The 17,499-nt window shown below is 41.8% G+C and overlaps 1 protein-coding gene across 1 annotated transcript; it reads left to right on the plus strand.

Moving 5' to 3' along the window:
* The first annotated feature begins 584 nt into the window (after positions 1-584).
* On the plus strand, positions 585-13,127 carry rap2aa (RAP2A, member of RAS oncogene family a). The gene is made up of 2 exons (XM_029459150.1): positions 585-1,549; positions 11,448-13,127. Exons 1-2 carry the CDS (start codon positions 1,236-1,238, stop codon positions 11,683-11,685), a joined length of 552 nt encoding a protein of 183 aa, XP_029315010.1. The 5' UTR covers positions 585-1,235; the 3' UTR covers positions 11,686-13,127.
* Positions 13,128-17,499: the final 4,372 nt, after the last annotated feature.

A 17,499-nucleotide genomic window follows, 5' to 3' on the forward strand; every position in this document is an offset into this window, starting at 1 on the left:
CACATTAAAACACACGCAATTTAAAGTGCAGTTTACATAGGCAAAGAAAGGCATTAGAAATATATTGTGAAAGCAATAGGAAATAAATACCAGAATAAAATCAATTAGGATCAAATAAAATCAGATAAAAAAAAATGCATTTAATATAATAAAGTACATACATCGAAATAAAATAGTTTAGACTCAGAAATACAGTTACATTGCTGTCAATTTAATGATTTTCCGCACAGCTGAATACAGCGTGCACTGGTACAGATCACTAAATAATCAACAATTTAATCCCCCGAATCTGGACAGCAGCAACAAAATGCAGCGTTACCATGGCAACAGCATCCGGTGCCTTTTCCTCCTCCTGGATACACATCCTCGAGCCGGGCCTGTGATTGGACGAGCTCTCTTTCGATGTCACTGGGGCAACCGAATGATGGGAATTTTACCACATGAACGGAAATGCAACCGTTGAATGTGACTGGCTGCCTCCGCGCGGCTCCCATTCAACAACAAGTGAAGTTTACACAGAGCGGAGGCTGCTCGTTGGACCGCTCGCACATCCGTCTGAGGAGGAGGGGAGGGTCCGTGAGGGTTATTTTATTTTGCCTCGGTACGGGAGCCGAGCGGGGACCAGCTGGTTACGCAGCGGCCGTGGGTCTCCACCCGAGAGTATGGCGGCTGGGATTGCTCCGGAAAGCGAGGGAGAAGCGGAGACATGCCAGAGATGGTGAAAAAGAAACAAAGAGACGCAAGTTCTTTAATGAAGTGTGGAGATAGTTTCAGTATGTGCTGTTTTCCTGAGGTGGCATCCGACTTGAAAAATTGCTTCTGCAGTTAATTCTAGCGGGCTTAAGCCAGCGTTTTTCCAGTGTCCTCGATGGAGCAAGTTTGTTTTTTTCTGATGCATAGACAGGGGTGAGTTAAGCAGATGAAAACCAGCACGCTCCACATCATCGGGCGATATTTTCTTCCTCCCTGTGCACATTTTCGGACAATTGCACTCCTCGGATGCCCGTATAGCTGTCAGTGTCTGGTCTGCATCGGGGAATTTCTACAATGAAATCCATCTTGGGGCACCGAGTCTTTGTGCTCTGCCATAGCTGAGCAGCGGCCAGCAAGACTGTATTATTGACAACCCGTTCAAAATGGGACACGAATAGTGAATGTGATTCGTGCGGGAACATTTTGAGTTCATTTCAATGACGCGCGGAGATTTGATACTTTACTATTTGATTTAATCCACGATGCGCGAGTATAAAGTGGTGGTCCTGGGCAGCGGTGGGGTCGGGAAATCCGCCCTCACTGTGCAGTTTGTCACCGGGACGTTCATAGAGAAGTACGACCCCACTATAGAGGATTTTTACCGCAAGGAGATCGAGGTGGACTCGTCACCCTCGGTGCTGGAGATCCTTGACACCGCTGGTACCGAGCAGTTCGCCTCCATGCGGGACCTTTACATCAAAAACGGTCAAGGATTCATTCTGGTCTACAGCCTTGTCAACCAGCAGAGCTTTCAGGACATAAAGCCGATGAGGGATCAGATCATAAGAGTGAAAAGGTTGGTGAAATGATGCGCAGGAAAAATAATAATGTCCAGATTGTTTAGTGTGGATATTGTATGTTATTCATCACACACAGGGCTGGCCTATCAGGCCCCGTAGTTTCAGGGTGGGCCTCGGCCTGGTCTGAGAACTGCTTGAATGGTGATGCTGTGCATCTTCAGGGCAGACTACAGAGCAACACAACATGCCTGTTCTATTTTGGTGTACCACCCACAATGCTTGTAGGTAGGGAAATGCCCTTGCACTGTAGCTCTAAAAGTAATCCTTTGTGATCTCCAAGATTCGCCTCATCTCCTCGGTGCTTCTGCAGACTTTGCAATGTTTCTAGACAGTTGCATCTTAGGAATGACAGTAACTAGCAGAGCAACAGTGCTCATCCACTCTGTCCATCAGCTCTGTGAAGACCAGCCAGTCCTCCAGTCATAACATGCTAGACGCTGTCTGTGATCTGCCAAGCTTCTTCCCACTGTGTTGATGCTGCAACCCCTGTGAAACACTCAGCCGGGGATACCCAAGATTCAGTGCAACAGAGTCTCTGCATAGAGCTTCAGGGAAACGGCTTGATATTCTGTAAGGGTCGAGGGAGGGAGGGGGGGGGGGGGGCTGGGGTAATCACACTAACGTGCAAAGGAGAAGGGGCCATGTTTTTAATTAACAAGCTGCACAAGCTCTTTAGGAAGAGGGGCACAATTGAAAGCATGAAATCGTCTGAGCGCCGCTACACAGATGATCCAGATATGAGGTCACCGGAGTGAGCTGCTGATTGATACACAGAAGAGGTTAGCTGAGGCTGTGCAGTTGCACTGTCGTTTTATTGGTGATCCTTAGCACTGGGCCAATGCACCGTGAAGACGCACTGTGCTGTACATTCACCTGGTGACTTGGCATGATGTTAAATAACCCCGTGACTGTGACTGTGTGGATTCATCACTCATTGTAGGTGTCAGCGCATGTGTTACACTCAATGTTGGGAGTCCAGTGGGCTCCAGAGACAAGTGGCTGTGCTAATGAAGCAGCATATTTAAAGCAGTGCAGCTCAGACTGTTGACTGATACAGCTAATTACTTAAGATAATGCTCAGCATCAGGACGGTGCAGACATACCAGGTTTTAGTGTTTGTATCTGTGTTGGGACACTTTATTTTCCCTTTCTGTAACCTAACAATGAAATGCAATCATCATAAAGATGTTTATGTTTTGTTATATTCCTTTAGTTATTGCCACCTAATTAGATTCAGACTTTTTTCTTCTTCTTTCAAGTGCACCTTATAAACAATCCTATAAATCTGTGGCTCCGTATGAAAGAATGAGGTCAACATGTTTCCCCCATATGAGTTGAGAATGAGTGGAGGTATGTTCGGTCTACTGTGTGTGTGTGTGTGTGTGTGTGTGTGTGTGTGTGTGTGTGTGTGTGTGTGTGTGTTGTCTGTCTGTCTGTCTGTCTGTCTGTGTGTGTGTCTTTATATGTATTGTGTACACATGTATGCTCACACAGCAGATGCAGCCAGTCTGTTATGTGATTCCACACTTAACACTGAGTGTGTTGATGCTCTCTAATGTCACAGCAGAATTTATTTCCTGTAGCAAAAACATCACACTTCACATGCTACTCCTACACAATACTCCCTTTCAGAGTCCTATGCTTCGCGTGGGCTTAGACAGTTAACACTTTAGATTGTGTTTGAAACAGTGGACTTAAAAATGTCAAGTCATTCGTAGTCTTTAATTCAATATCCTGCGTGCAGTTCTTCTTTAATAGACTGCGCTCCAAATTAAATGATTTCCTTTGGTTGTTCACGGAATTCTTCATTTGTTATGAAGAAGAGATGAATCAAAGAATTTCTCAGACTTGAGGTTTAGAGACCTCAGCGTCTTTCTTCAAGCCTTGCAACAACAACAACAACAACATTTCATTGAAAGATTATGTTTAAGATCAGGAAATGTTTGTTTATAGATGTTAAAGCTGCAGCCTTTTTTTAAAATACAGACAGAAGATTTCTGTTATTAAAAGCTTGTGTTGACAGCAGTTATATAAGACGGCCTATGCTCCTGAGAGGTTGTAAATATACTATCGTAAACACAACAAATACTTCTACAACATTACAAACAAAGACTGAGTGTCCTTTTTCAGTTAATGTGATGTCATTTTAAGTGACTGCGAATTGGGAACGTACGGCAACCTAGCGCATCACCTAGATGAATACAAGAAGCACATACTGTATTTATTTCTAAACATATTTGACAACCCAAACCAATGAGTGTCGGTCATTGTTTCTCGTGTTGCTGAAGAATAAGAATGGTGACAAATAAAGCACAACTTATCTTGTGATTATATGAAGCACATTTAAGGGAGACTCTTGGAAACACATTGTTAGACACGTGTAGAAGAGTTAGTTTAGGTGCCAGCCAAGTTGTATCCGTAGCACCAGCAGTGTAGTGATCTTTGATCAGATGTTGGCTTATTATAATCATTATTTTGTTTGCACTTTAAAGACAAAGTTTTATGGCTTTTTATGTCAGAAGTTTGTTGTTTGTGCAGAAACGAGGTCTCATATAAACGCTGGTGCATGAAGGGAAATACATGCACTCCACTCACTAATGTGCAGCGGTACATAACATTTTTTTATGATTCCTAAAATTAGAGTCATTATTAGATTCTGAGACGTTTACGGTGTTGTTTTCTTGTTGTGTTTTTTCTTCTGCAGACAACCAACCAAATGTAGAAATCTTAATTCTAGCTCTCCCTTGTTGCACCAATTTTCAATAATTACACCATGAGGAATCCAGACAACAGCTCATAATACTGTGCACTAGGTTTTAGATTGCTTGGTGAATTGCTTTCTTTCTTTCCTAGACTGAAGCAATACCTGCTTATTGTTCTCTGAAAACCCCAATTCTGAAATGCAACAAGTTCAGGCATGTTCTCTGCGCTGGTTGAAGGGTATTGTGGGAAATATAGGCAATCAGTAAATGCACTAGGAGATGACCGGACAGGTTGAGACATCCGAAAGGAACACTTTGCAAAACATCACAGACTGATGAGAGAAAATCATGATCAGTAGAAGATTGGAATTTTGTAATTGTGAAAGTTAATCTACAGTAATTACCTTCTGACATTTGAAGATGTCCCCTTGCATGAGCTCTGGAAAGTTGGACATTTTTCACTGTTTTCTGACCAAACAATTGGTTAGTCAATAACCAGCAGATGAATCAAGAATGAAAATATTTGTTAGTTGCAGCCTTATAACATCCTCTTTTTTAATTTAGCCAGGAGAACCACAGCTTCCGCAGTAACATGTGTTTCTGTCTGATTTTGGTGAGCTATTGCATTTAGGAATTTAAATTGTGTTACGTAAACCTCCGCAGTCCTACTGTTCCTGCACAGTACACTGTTGTCACTGCTCCTCTCGCCTGTCTGTCTCTCCTCGCTGCCAAAACACTAGTCGCCCGTTACGACAATATCGGCGTTCGCTCAGCTCAGAGTCGCTGCTGTGCTTCGCTCTCACTCTGAACCCTGTCAGCATCTATCAGTGCCTGCTGTTAGTGGCTTTAGCACAGAGGCCAGGGGTGCACGTGATTACACCGAGCACTGCACGTGTCCCCTGGGGACCTCATCACTCCTCACTTCAGCTGCAGTTAACTATACACCAGATATACATGGGGACCGGCGACTTATCAGAGCATTTAAATAGCGGCTTACAAACTTGTTTCTTGTGCCAACTGGTTGCATGGATCACAATCAATAAATGGAGGAGCAGCAGTCGCTCAGCTCTCCCAGAAAGATCCTCTTTCATCTGCATCTGTTGTGAAAACTGGGCAAAAGAACTGAGCTAAAGTTCAGTTACGGTTACTTAACAGTTGACTTGGCTTTTTAAAACTCTGCGTTTAAGGCAGCATGCAGTGGGGTTTTCAAATATCCAACGTGTTGTTTCATCTCTGTTTTGGGAGTCACCACTTCAGCGAGGGTGGCACTAGTTAGAGCAAATGATAGATACGTGGAGAGAAACCCACATTACCTTCCCCAAAATAAGAGTAACAATTTCAGGCGTTCTAACAACATGGCTTCAGGGTTGGTCATTCCACCACCTTGGAAATATTTGTGTAGTGTATGCTATATTTAGAATATTTCCACTGCTTTGTGACACAAGCCTTTCTGATGGGGGAACTGAAGCCTTTATATCCATCTATGCTTCTCTTTAAGAACCAGACACCTTTGACATAAACAGTCATTTTACCTCGCAGAACACAGGGACTGCTGATCTACCGCTGCCCTGATAGGTTAGTTTGTCTGTGTTGTTGTGTGATTTTGTTGAATCCAAACGAACCAAAAGCCACACAATAACAAAAACACGCCGGTAGACCATCAACTCCTTCTGAGAGGTAAAAATACTATTTTTGTCAATGGAGTCTGTCTGACAGTAAGGTAAAGCGGTGAGTATTTTGCCGTGCTAGCGCTTAGCACAAAGCACTGATGTGCCTGCGCCTTCAGAGCTGCTAGCATGGCTATAGACTACAAGCCAGTGACAATAAATATGTTAGCCAGAAATAACTGTCATATCAAATGTACTTTTAGTTAATGTTACTCTGCCGATTTGATGGTCAATCATTTTGGAAGTAAATCTAATAATACACTGCTTTTGTCAAGTGAAGACGGTTAGCTGATGAACAAATCAAGCTACTCCAAGCTTTTGGTTTAAATTGAGAAGCACAACTAAACTAAACAGCTGTTAAATAAATCAGCTTCATCATCTAGTCGCACACAATTGAGCTTCTCCAGTAAACATAAAAAGCCTTTTTGATAAAGAGTGTTAACATCTCTTCATACAATAGTTGATTTAATCAAGAGATCTGCAGAACTGAGCTTCTCCACACAGAATCATACAAAAGCACAGATGTACATGTGCTCATACTTTTCTGGGAAATAAGTCATTCAGCATGAAAAACACCCAATTCATCGACTAAGAGGGGGCAGCCCTAACAAAGTGTGCCATTGCCTTGTACAAGGGTCTCAATGATGCTATAACCTGAACATGTATCTGATAAAGTTCTGTGTCCCAAAGCTTCTCACAAAGGATGATTTCAAACTGCACTGCACTCAAACAGTGTTCGCTCGTCACTAACAAAATGCCATTGAGCTCTTCTTATAGAAGCCCATTAAAAACTCAAATGGACTTTTAAGCTGTTGCCGTGGATAATCACAGAGAGAAAGAACAAGCAATTATGAAAATAGCCAGGCTCAAACCTTTCTAGGCAAAAGAGGGTTATAATTTTCTTTTGTTGTCGTACTGTGAGTGAACATTTCAAAAAATCCTCATAAAATTCACTGAAAAGTCAAAGCCATTTGGCTCTTCGGTTGTATGTGTCCTGATCTGTGCAAAGTTTGCACATCTTCAAACATTAACGACTCACATTCTCACATTAGGCTGCGAGTGTCGAACTGGAAAAATATCCTAAGTGTAATGTATAATTTTCAGACTTATAAATGGGTCTCTGAACTATTCAAAGCATATTCCTCTCCTTTCTTATCACTAATTTATGGAAAAGCAATCTGAGCAGGTTTTAGGTCTTGTACTTTGAGAAGAGGAATTTGTCTCATACGGCATAATTACAGCAGGGAGATAGTAGTGTGTCGTATATTGCTGTGATACGTCAGATCCAAGGATGAGCAGCATGTACAGTTCGTCAAGTACTCGTGTATCGCCCCATTCCCACATGTCTTGGCCAGTTTCTCCATCATCTGTGAAAAGCATCAGATTTTCGAAGGAAAGGAGAAGCAAATAATTCGTTTTCACAACCTTGAGAGACTCTACGTAGTTTCCCTGATATTGACTTTTTAATCTCTCATTCTTTTGAAAAGCAAAAAACGTCATGAAAAATTCATGCGCTTGCCATGGCGTGTTTACCAAAGATTTTCCAGATATCTATTAGTGATGAAATCTTTATTAGCCCCGAGGCTGTGCCAGAAGAGAGGAGCTTACTGCTGCTCTCTGACTCAGCTGATGTCTCTCTACTGACTAAACTGAAGACCCTTTCACAAAAATGGCCGCTGGGAGGAGGCCCAGCACGCAGTCTTGTTTCCTCCCTCATCCCGACCGGGTTGGCCAGAGCCAAATCCAGAGACTCTTGGGCCGCTGGGTTACACCGTCCGTCAGCGAAGCCTATGCGAGTTGATGCATCATGCATTATAGATAAGTGTGTCTGGGCGAGCTCGTATGGGTGTCTGAAGCCAGATAGCTCCAGTGCGGGGCACCGTCAAGCTCAAAAGCTGAAGGCTGAAGCATGACACGCTGTTTGTTCTGTTTGTGTCACAGCACAAACACAAATTAATTTATATTTTGAGACTTGTGTGTACACCTAGTAAACCGCCCTGTACGTGTTACCGACGAGCCTTGCATCAGCCGCCGTTGGGTGACGACACAGTGTCGGGCCCGGGAAGCCTCGGTATCCGTGGCAGCCGCTGTCTCACACCTCCTGGGACTGCCGGTTTCCTCCTCTGTTATTATGACTATATATAGACCCTCTCCTTTGCTACCAGATGTCTCAGTGCTGCACTAAATGAGCTACATAACTTGCATACGGCTGACCAAGTCGAGTCCTCCATTATGGTTAAAAAATATAAAAAGCACGGCACACTCGAGTGTTTGATATGACTTCATTGGACTGACTTTTACTTGGATTCCTCCTGCTGTTTGGGAAATCCATGATAATTAGAGTTAGTTTCTTTATTTTGATTTCTGACATGCAGGCAGCTCGAACGAGAGAGTTACAGCTTTACGTGGATGTCAGTGGATCGGACATCTGTATCCACTACAGTATCGTCTCTGTGTTACGCCAAAGAACAGAATAAACAATTTGGTAATGATGGCAATAATTAATGTTACATATAGCTGAAATTATTAATCGATTGGTCATAAGGGAATTGATTGGCGCTGTAATATTAAGTTCATCGTTTATGTAATTTTTATGCATAAATGGCACTTCCCACAGCTTCCCAAAAGTAAAAACAAAATCTAGTTTTCTTAGTCTTCTCTCATGAAACTAAATATCATTGATTACGGGCTGTTGGTTTGGAGAAAATGTTAATCACAATTGGCTCTGTGAACTTGTAATGGCCATGTGTTCAATCCTATAGACCAACGATTAATCAATGAGTTGAGTAAAAGAATTGGAAGATAAATTGATCATGAGAGTAATCTCTAGTTGCAGCCCTGCTGTAATATCACTGATAATGATGATCATTTGCATTTATTAAGCAGAATGATTCTTTACACAGAGCTCAGGTAATAACCATCCGGAACTCTTTTATTTCTGGAGTAAGTAACATGTAATGGTAGATAATATATAAGATAGTTTTCTCCTGAGAGATTTACAGCCAGAGGTTTGAGCCAAAACCACAGCCCAGGGCAGAACAGAGACACCCAAAAGGCACTATTACCTCAACTAAACACTACCACCCCCCCCCCCCCCCCCCCTCCCTCCTGTGGCTCCTCCTAAACGAATGCAGCTATGAAAGTAAAGGTTTTGCTTTTTTTTTTTTTTATTGACACCAGGAATGCAGCGAATGAGACGTGCGCAGTGCACTGTACACTGCATGTTAAAGCTGAGAGGCTAAGCTGTAGTTTGTCATTCAAGTTGCCTCTGAGCTCGCAGAACATCATCACGCACTCGGTTACGCACCGACAGACCTCTAAGATCGTCTCTTAAATCCTAGTAGTTCTTCTCGGCCGTGGAGCCGATCCTGGGAACAGAACAAGATAGTTGAGATTAAAGTTCACTCTGGAAGTATTCATGAGTAGATCAAAGTCGGCTCCCTGTTCTCTGAAAGTCTAAGCTCATTTAACGCTGAGACCTGCAGCCTCTGGCCTCTGGCCTCTGAGAGTTGCTGCTTCTGCAGTCTCCCCAGCATTAGTCAATCCCTTGTATACCTGTTACCAAAGCAATTTCAGGATGAGGATGTTTTTATGTCTATAAATAATTTAGAAGCATATATATATTTCATAGAGCGAGGGCAGCATGTGAAACAGCTAATGATGTTGATGGGTGTTTGGGTGCATGACTGGTTAGATTTGTCGAAGTGGTGCAGTGTTGCGAACAGAGACCTTTACGCTCGTCCAAACGACGCGTCCAACAGATGGAAAGCTCTCCCTTTGCCAGCCTCAGACACAGATGAGGATGAAAGAAAAAAACAACCTGTTGTTTACCAAAGGACGTGGATACGCATGATCTGATATCTCTGATGTCTTTGATCTTTGTCATCTCTTCTGATGTACAGACCGCCTCCGTGGCTTGCCACGTTTCCCAATTTCCAAAAGTGATGTAGTGATTATATTGGTGAAACCGCGTCAGCCGTTCTTTCTAATAATTATTCTGGCTGTCCACTAAGTAGTCCAGTTCCACAGTGACATGTTGCGCTTCAGCAACATGACAGGGAGTTCAGATCCCAAAGGATTATGGTCACTTCCTACCCTCAGGGGTTAGAGCTCTACTACCCATTTCCTGTTTTCTACTGGGTCAGGCTGTTTACATGAGACAGGGTGAGCGTTTACAGACTGTCACTGTGGAAAACATCTGGATTCCTTTCAATGAAACATTCAGATTTAAAGCAATTTTCAGGTAAATGTTGTGTCCTCGTTCAACTTTTTTTTTAAATAGCTGCTTTCTGCTGCAAAAGGTAGTTTTAACTGCATGTTTACAACAAACAAAGTACTCTTTCAAACAAGGGCAGCTCAGAAAATGCTTTCTGTAACAGGAAGTGAGAGATAAAAACCAGACAGATGGTGGTGAGAGTGCAGCCTCACACTGCCGCTAGCATAGCTGCAACTCTTATCTTTCTAATATGATTTTCAAGTTTCTTATGATTCAAATTCCATTGCGTTGTTTTTTTCCGTTTGTTTTAAAGCCACACACACTTATTTTCTATGCCATTCCCTTAATTTCGTGTCTCTGTTGTGATGAATAAACGCCTCAAAGCAGAAGTCTAGGCATTACTGGTCAGTTCAACAGTCAATTTACAAATCACTACTTTACACTTTGCAGTCACTAAAAGCATAACCAGAAAGATATGTCAATGTTTATTTAGTTATATTGAAACTTCAGTCACACAGATGATATGAGAGATGACACTTTACTTGAAAACCGCAGAGAGAAAGGTGCAGATCATAATTGTACCTTGAGTTTACTTGTAATTAAAAGTGCAATATAAACACAATATTGCCTTATTAAGACTATGCCTGTTAAAACTTTCTATTTGTTGTTCAACTACCCCCAACCATTTGTATTTGCAGTAGTATAGACATGGCCATACAAATGCAAATCCTGACAATAAGAGTAAGGCTGGATGAGAATGTAATATTATCATTGTATCATTACACTACTACAATCTTGGTCATATCATTCGATCTAGAATACTTAAAAAAAATACATTTTAAAACAGGACAAAAAGTCTGAAATCATTTGATTAGACTTGGTAACACAAATGTTTTGAGATTTGAACACCTCAGTATACACATATATATCAAGATGTGTGTGTATATGAGTACTTATACTTGTATATATTTATAAAAGTGTGCAGAAATTGTTGCACTTACAGGAAGTTGATGCTGAATGTTTCATTTCTATATCGCATGAATGTCTGTCCTGGGACAGGAAGCTCCTCTGCTCTTCTGAACAAAGAGAAAAAGTTCAACAAAATGAAGAATATATTGAAATATTTGGATTTCACATGCACAGATTAAAGGTTTTATTCAGTTGTAAAACCTTTTGTAGCATTAAGCATGTGCTAATACCAAGTCTTTGTAAACTGTTCAGTGAAAATAATATAATATAATAACTCGCTTCTCAGCGTCAGCTTTTGCTGAGTACAATTTCTCATATGTGGGTCCGTGTCTGTCCTCAGGTACGAGAAGGTTCCTGTGATCCTGGTGGGGAACAAGGTGGACCTGGAGAGCGAGAGGGAGGTATCGTCCAGTGAAGGTCAGGCCCTGGCCGAGGAGTGGGGCTGCCCGTTCATGGAGACCTCGGCCAAGAGCAAAACCATGGTAGACGAACTGTTCGCTGAGATCGTGCGGCAGATGGACTACGCCGCCCAGCCAGACAAGGATGACCCCTGCTGCTCCTCTTGCAATATACAATAGCCCCGGGAGCCTCCAGGAACGCACCGGGCTAAAAGTCTACTTAGAAGAAGCTACTGCGACCTGCAGCAGAGAGACACACACTTAGACACACGCACACACACACACACACACACACATGCACAAGCCAATTAAACGGAAGAAGAAAATTCATGGTTGAACGCGATGGATTTGAACTCCACTGAGCGTAAAATCAGCAGTGACATGATTATTAATAGCGACATGTGAGTAAGGAATACATTTTGAAAGAGGAATGCCAGGAATTTGCCGCAAGAGAAATTGACAAATGAGAAAAAGGAACGTGCCCTCGCCTTATGTTACTCTCTGTTGTTTGGGTTTGTTTTTATCCTTTTCAGTTCAGGGGGGAGAAATCATCAGCAAACAGTCACAGATCAGGATATTTACTCTTTAGGTTGTTCTACAATCTGGTATAAATGTGTTTTGTTTATTACAGAAGGTGCATTTCTTTGTTTCCATGACTACTGTGCACAAATCCACTAACACATTTCTGGGATCCAGTTGTTTTAAATATTAAGGACTATTTGATTTACAGTATACACACATTTTTCTCCCAGCTTATGTTGTGCAGTGGTTGGTGGGAGGCCGTTCTACTCGTCACAGGGCTGAACCAAAGAGGTGACATGGAAGCCTCCCATTTTCTTTCTTTCACTCTTTAAAAAAGGAATAGAGAGAAAACGGTAGATAAGTCAGTATTATTCTTGAAACATGGGTGCAGTCAACTCTTTCCTATTTTCTCCCTTTGAGATACAATAGCAAAACAATAGCAGAGTCTTTCACATATCATGTGATGTTTCATTTTCCTCTCTGGGAGACTCTTGACAGCAGATTGCCGAGTAGTAATATAACTAACTGCTTCATCCTGATGGGACTAAGAGTTCATTTTTTTCAGTGTTTGAATATCTCTGCAGACTCTTTTCAGGAATGGGTGACATTTAAAGTGAAGATGCCAACATTTGTCATACTAAACATTTTTATTTTCCTCCACCGATCAATATGAAATGGGGTTTCTACATCCTGATCCTATTCTGTATGTGCTCAGTATTCAAATCCATAGTAACGACGAAGGCCATGATAATAAGAATAATAAATGGTAGTGTAAATATTTTGTATTGAAAGTGCCAGCTCCTGTGAAGACACTTGACTCAACACATGTGGAATTGTCAACTGTATGCATGGCTAGTAAACAAAACAAAAAAGGACTCTTGTTTTGAGATAAATATAGGGTGTGGAAATGTGCAAACTAAACACATACATACTGTCTCAACTGTACATCTGTGTTGCGACGGGAACCAGACTTTCCCAGTGTAACCATTTTCATTGTTGATTTTCTATTTTTTTATGTGACTCATTTACTCTTCATTCCCTCTCTGAATGGTGACACTGTTACCTTTGACACCTAAACAATAAAAGTGCGTTCAACACTCGCCTGAGGCTTCACTTTGAAGTGAATCTACTGACCCGCGCAAAGAAATGCTGTTTCTTTCTTGCACTATGAGATTTGTTTTATAACCAAATTTTCTTCTGTGCTTTTCAGACTAATTCCACACAATCCCTTTGTGTACTGTTCTATTCAACCACTAACATGTTTCAGATGTGTATAGGCTTTGTACAGCCTTAATCCTGCCATCAAAAATATCGACGCAAGTCTTACAGTGATTTGGGGGATAATTATGCTCTGCGTTTTAGAACTACAATTCCCATCATTTGGAGGCGTTTGCGGGTGTAAACAGGAAGTATAAATGTTGCCATGTGGTCGATTACTCATCTGTGTTTTGTAGTCTATATATTTATATACATTTTGATAAATTGGCACCATGAAAAGAATGCCGAATTAGCTATTTGTAGCTCCTGTTTGCAATGTACCCATGGATTTAAAACGCTATTATTCTCTAGCAAATTCTGGAGCGTCTTTTTTTCTGTGATTTCTAAGTGGATTTATGGACGTTTAATCCCGATGGACATTGGAGATAATGATATCCTAAAAATATGCGTATCAATAATTGTTGGGAAACCTATGTTTTAGCTTCATGATGCAGCAGTGGGCAAGTTACATGCCTGCCTGAAGGCTGTTTCCCCTATTAGAGAAAACGATTTTAAACAGGATAACGAATGGCTACTTAGCTAGCTACATTCACAATGAATAGCATTAATGGACTGCCCAGTTTCCATGTCAACTAAAAAGGACAGAAAGGTCGGTCACTAGCTGATGGGGAAATAGCAAACATGGACACAACATCAGGCTGATGACTGCAGTAAAACTAAATCTAAATGTAGGCTGTTTAGGCCACTTAGTAAGAAGCACTTGTTTGAATGGGGTCATCCCTATTCCCTGTTCCCATGGTCCGTATTGTAAGATTGCTTGGGGCTATCTTCGCAGTTCAAATTGCAAAATAACTAATTAAATATATGTTTAAAATACAGTTTGAAAGGTTAGCATGTCTGCATTCAGCCACTGTGGAGATGGCAATGTATTAAGTCAAGACAATTGTGTGTCAATCCAGTTTAACAAAACTGAAATACAGGGAAACATACCTGGAAGGGAAAACAATGCATTGCTAAGAACATAAAACCCGTTGAAAGGTCTCCTTAATGTGTCATATTACGGTGAGAAGATATTGAGCATAGGACCCCGAGGGACATATGGACTACACTCTCAATTGACCAGAGGAGTTGGCTCTCTCCCATCCTGTCTTCTTTAGCAACTGCACCAATGTTCCCCTCAGAGTTAAACAGAGAACTGTTTGTCAAGCCTCCTGTCAACTGCAGGAAGGCTGACCGATGGCCTGATCTGAAGATGTCAATACTGCAGATTGCTCTTTGCAGTTTGTTCTTCTCCTCTTTGTTAGTTGGACACGGAGGAAATGGCACACTTTGTGCACTCCTAAGTGATGGAACATACCCGTGCTTTCATTTATTTGGATCTCTGTTATTCTGGTACCTCGGGCAATGGGTAAATACCCTTTCAAAAGCTTATACTAAAGATAAAACGACTACGTTGTTTAGCATTCGGCGACTACAGCTCCAGTCAGGCTTTGAAAAATCTACTTTGACAAAAGCTCATGGGAGATTTCAACAAAACAAACTATTGTTTTTTCTCTCTTTTATATTTTCAAAGAGGCAGAAAATAAATTGCAGGCAGAAGCCAGAGAAACAAGAGGCCAGCCTGGACGCAGCTCTTCCACTCACATGGCTCTGAATGTCCTGTTAGTTAGTTCAGCTTCAACTCTTCGACACAGAAATATAACTGAAATATGCTTTTCAGTTATTGTCAGCCTTTTTGTGCTCTGTCTATAGAACAGTGTGTCATTTTTTTATACTGACCTTTTAACCTGAGTAGTTAAACATGGTAGCAACTGGAGCTGTTGTTGAATTCAGTTATTTGAGACATATTATTAGAGACATGCCTTTTTATTTTTATTCTAGAGCTGAAATTCCTAGTAAGGTCACAGAAGTTGAATTGTAGGTCGTTCTTTTCTGAAACAAGCTGAAGCTGAAATATATTGTACGTGAAACTAGAGAACTTAATACACAATAGTAAAAATAAAGTGTATATTTATATCCTTACATCTTGGGAAACATGGATTTGGAGTTAACCCCTGATGTCAGGGAAGGCGAGGAACCAACAATTGAATTTAAAGATTAAAGTTTTAAGAGATTTTTCTAGAAGTTTCCTCCATGTTTTCGGTTCTCCTTTCTTCTTGCTTTGCCTCCCAACTAATTTTAGAGCTTGTTTTTGAATCACTTGACCTTTTGGGAGAATTGGCAGTTAATAGATCGGGGGGAAAGTGTGTGCCAGCATTTCCTCTGAGGCGCTCGTCAACATCCCCCTTCAGCGACTTGGTGTAAGTGGAGCTAGAAAAGAGCGAGCCTGTGTGGTCTGTTTGTGCTGAGGTGCTTTATCCGCCCTGATGAGACGGAGCAGAGGGCTGAAGGACCTGAAGGTGAGAGGTCTCAGTGGGCTTCATTAGGAACCAGAATCCCTCTGGTCTCTCCCTCTCCAGCAGCATCAAATGTAGTTTAACGTCCTTGTTATCCACTTTAACGTCCTTGTTGTCCAGTGAAAGAGATTTAATGAGAATGTATTACCGGATGCTTTGCAGGAATCAGCCTAATATTTGTGTCTTGGACTTTTTTTAATATTACATTGCTCCCCTTTTCCTCAAGTCCTTTCAGTTGAAGCAATACTGGCTTTGCTTGAGAACAGCCCCCTGAGTGTCACAGTGTAGGTGTATGAATTAAATAGACGCTGAATCATTGTTACCTGTTCCTCGTCTCTGTAAACCGGGGGCTCAGAGGCACAGACATCGCAGCTGTGACATAGCACACCGTGTTTGTTCCAGCTGAGATCCTCTACTTCAGTATGTCAAATGTCAAGATGAAAGGAGGGAAGCTGTATGAGTCACGCCACCCCCACCCCCACTCCTCGTCGTCTCTCAGACTGCAGCAGCGCGGTCCCTGGGGTGTCTGTGTGGGATATGACAAAAAGGCCATGTCTGCCCTGTGCACTTTTAATCCAGGGGACGTGAGTTCATGGGGTTATTATCCTGAGGAGCGGAGGAACACCCGAGGATGAAGGAGATTCCAATGCACATGCTGAACAAAGGAGCCTTTTAAATTGCTTTAATCGTCTCATTGATCAGTGGAGCATTAAAGTCTCAATGCGGTCCAGACGGGGGCTGAAATGTGTGGAAATTAAGCTTTTGTACCTGTGCAGCACAGAGGGGTTGTGGAAATCAATAGGGTGAGATGTAAAAGGGAGAAACTATACATTTAGAGGGAACATTTCCCTTTTTGACTGAGTTTGTCATCATGTGTAAGGTATTGATCCTTCGCCCCGATGGTAATCGTGTTTGCTGCATACATCTTCTAGGATTTCGAAGCACTGCATGAAAGGATGTGCCGCTGACTGAACATGGTGTCATTATTTATTGCCTGTGCCGTACCTTAGTTGGGAGTCACCAACGCTGAAGAGAGCCCAGCTGCTATCAGCCCACACTCTCTCCCCCCCCCCCCCCTCTGATGTTTTGTGCCTTTTTATATCGGAAACAATGTTGATGTGCAGGAGGGGGAAGACGGAACAAACAAGCCGAGCTGGGACTGTCAGAAGGCCTAATAACAAGGTGTCATGGCAACCAGATGGCAGCACATGAGTTGTCAATTTCACAGTCTAATTTGCAGCTGTAACAGAGGAGTGTGTGTGTGTGTGTGTGTGTGTGTGTGGGGGGGGGGGGGGGGGAGGTGAAGAGTGTAGACACCTGTCCACATATATCTCTTATATCTCAAAATCTCAGTTATGGAAGGTAACCAAGTACATTTACTCATGTACTTGAGGTAGTTGTACATTATTACTATTGTAATGTATTATTGTTTGTTTCACTCCACTACATTTATTTAGCAATTCATACTTTTCATATTAGGATTTTACACGGCAAACACTGTATATGACAGGTGTGTAACGTATAATACATTCATAATACATTCATAATACATTCTATTGGAAGACCTTGCAATTAATCGTATCAGTAAGTCATATTATAAAGTGTTGTTTTGTCCTTCAGTCCTGACAAAAACACAAAAAAGTATTCATTGAATAGCTGCTTTTGTTATTTCTTCCACCTCCCACGTATGTTCTAGGGACCAGTCTCTCTGTTAGGCGGAAGTTAATTACCTGCAATTATAAGTGACTTGCAGTGTGCTTAATTGTGTTTTTCATATTTAATTGAACACCAATGCACAGCTATATATAATGTTATGTAAACAGATTACTAGAAAGGAGCCACGCCTGCGTTCCCTGGA

The sequence above is a fragment of the Cottoperca gobio genome, chromosome 21 (genome assembly GCF_900634415.1).
Source record: "Cottoperca gobio chromosome 21, fCotGob3.1, whole genome shotgun sequence".
Taxonomy (NCBI): Eukaryota; Metazoa; Chordata; class Actinopteri; order Perciformes; family Bovichtidae; genus Cottoperca; species Cottoperca gobio.

What these genes read in the sequence shown, in the direction of transcription:
- rap2aa (XM_029459150.1), top strand. Translation starts at nt 1,236, where the DNA reads ATGCGCGAGTATAAAGTGGTGGTCCTGGGCAGCGGTGGGGTCGGGAAA. An exon ending in CAGATCATAAGAGTGAAAAG is followed by an intron (nt 1,550 to 11,447) that starts GTTGGTGAAATG and finishes GTCTGTCCTCAG; the next exon opens with GTACGAGAAGGTTCCTGTGA.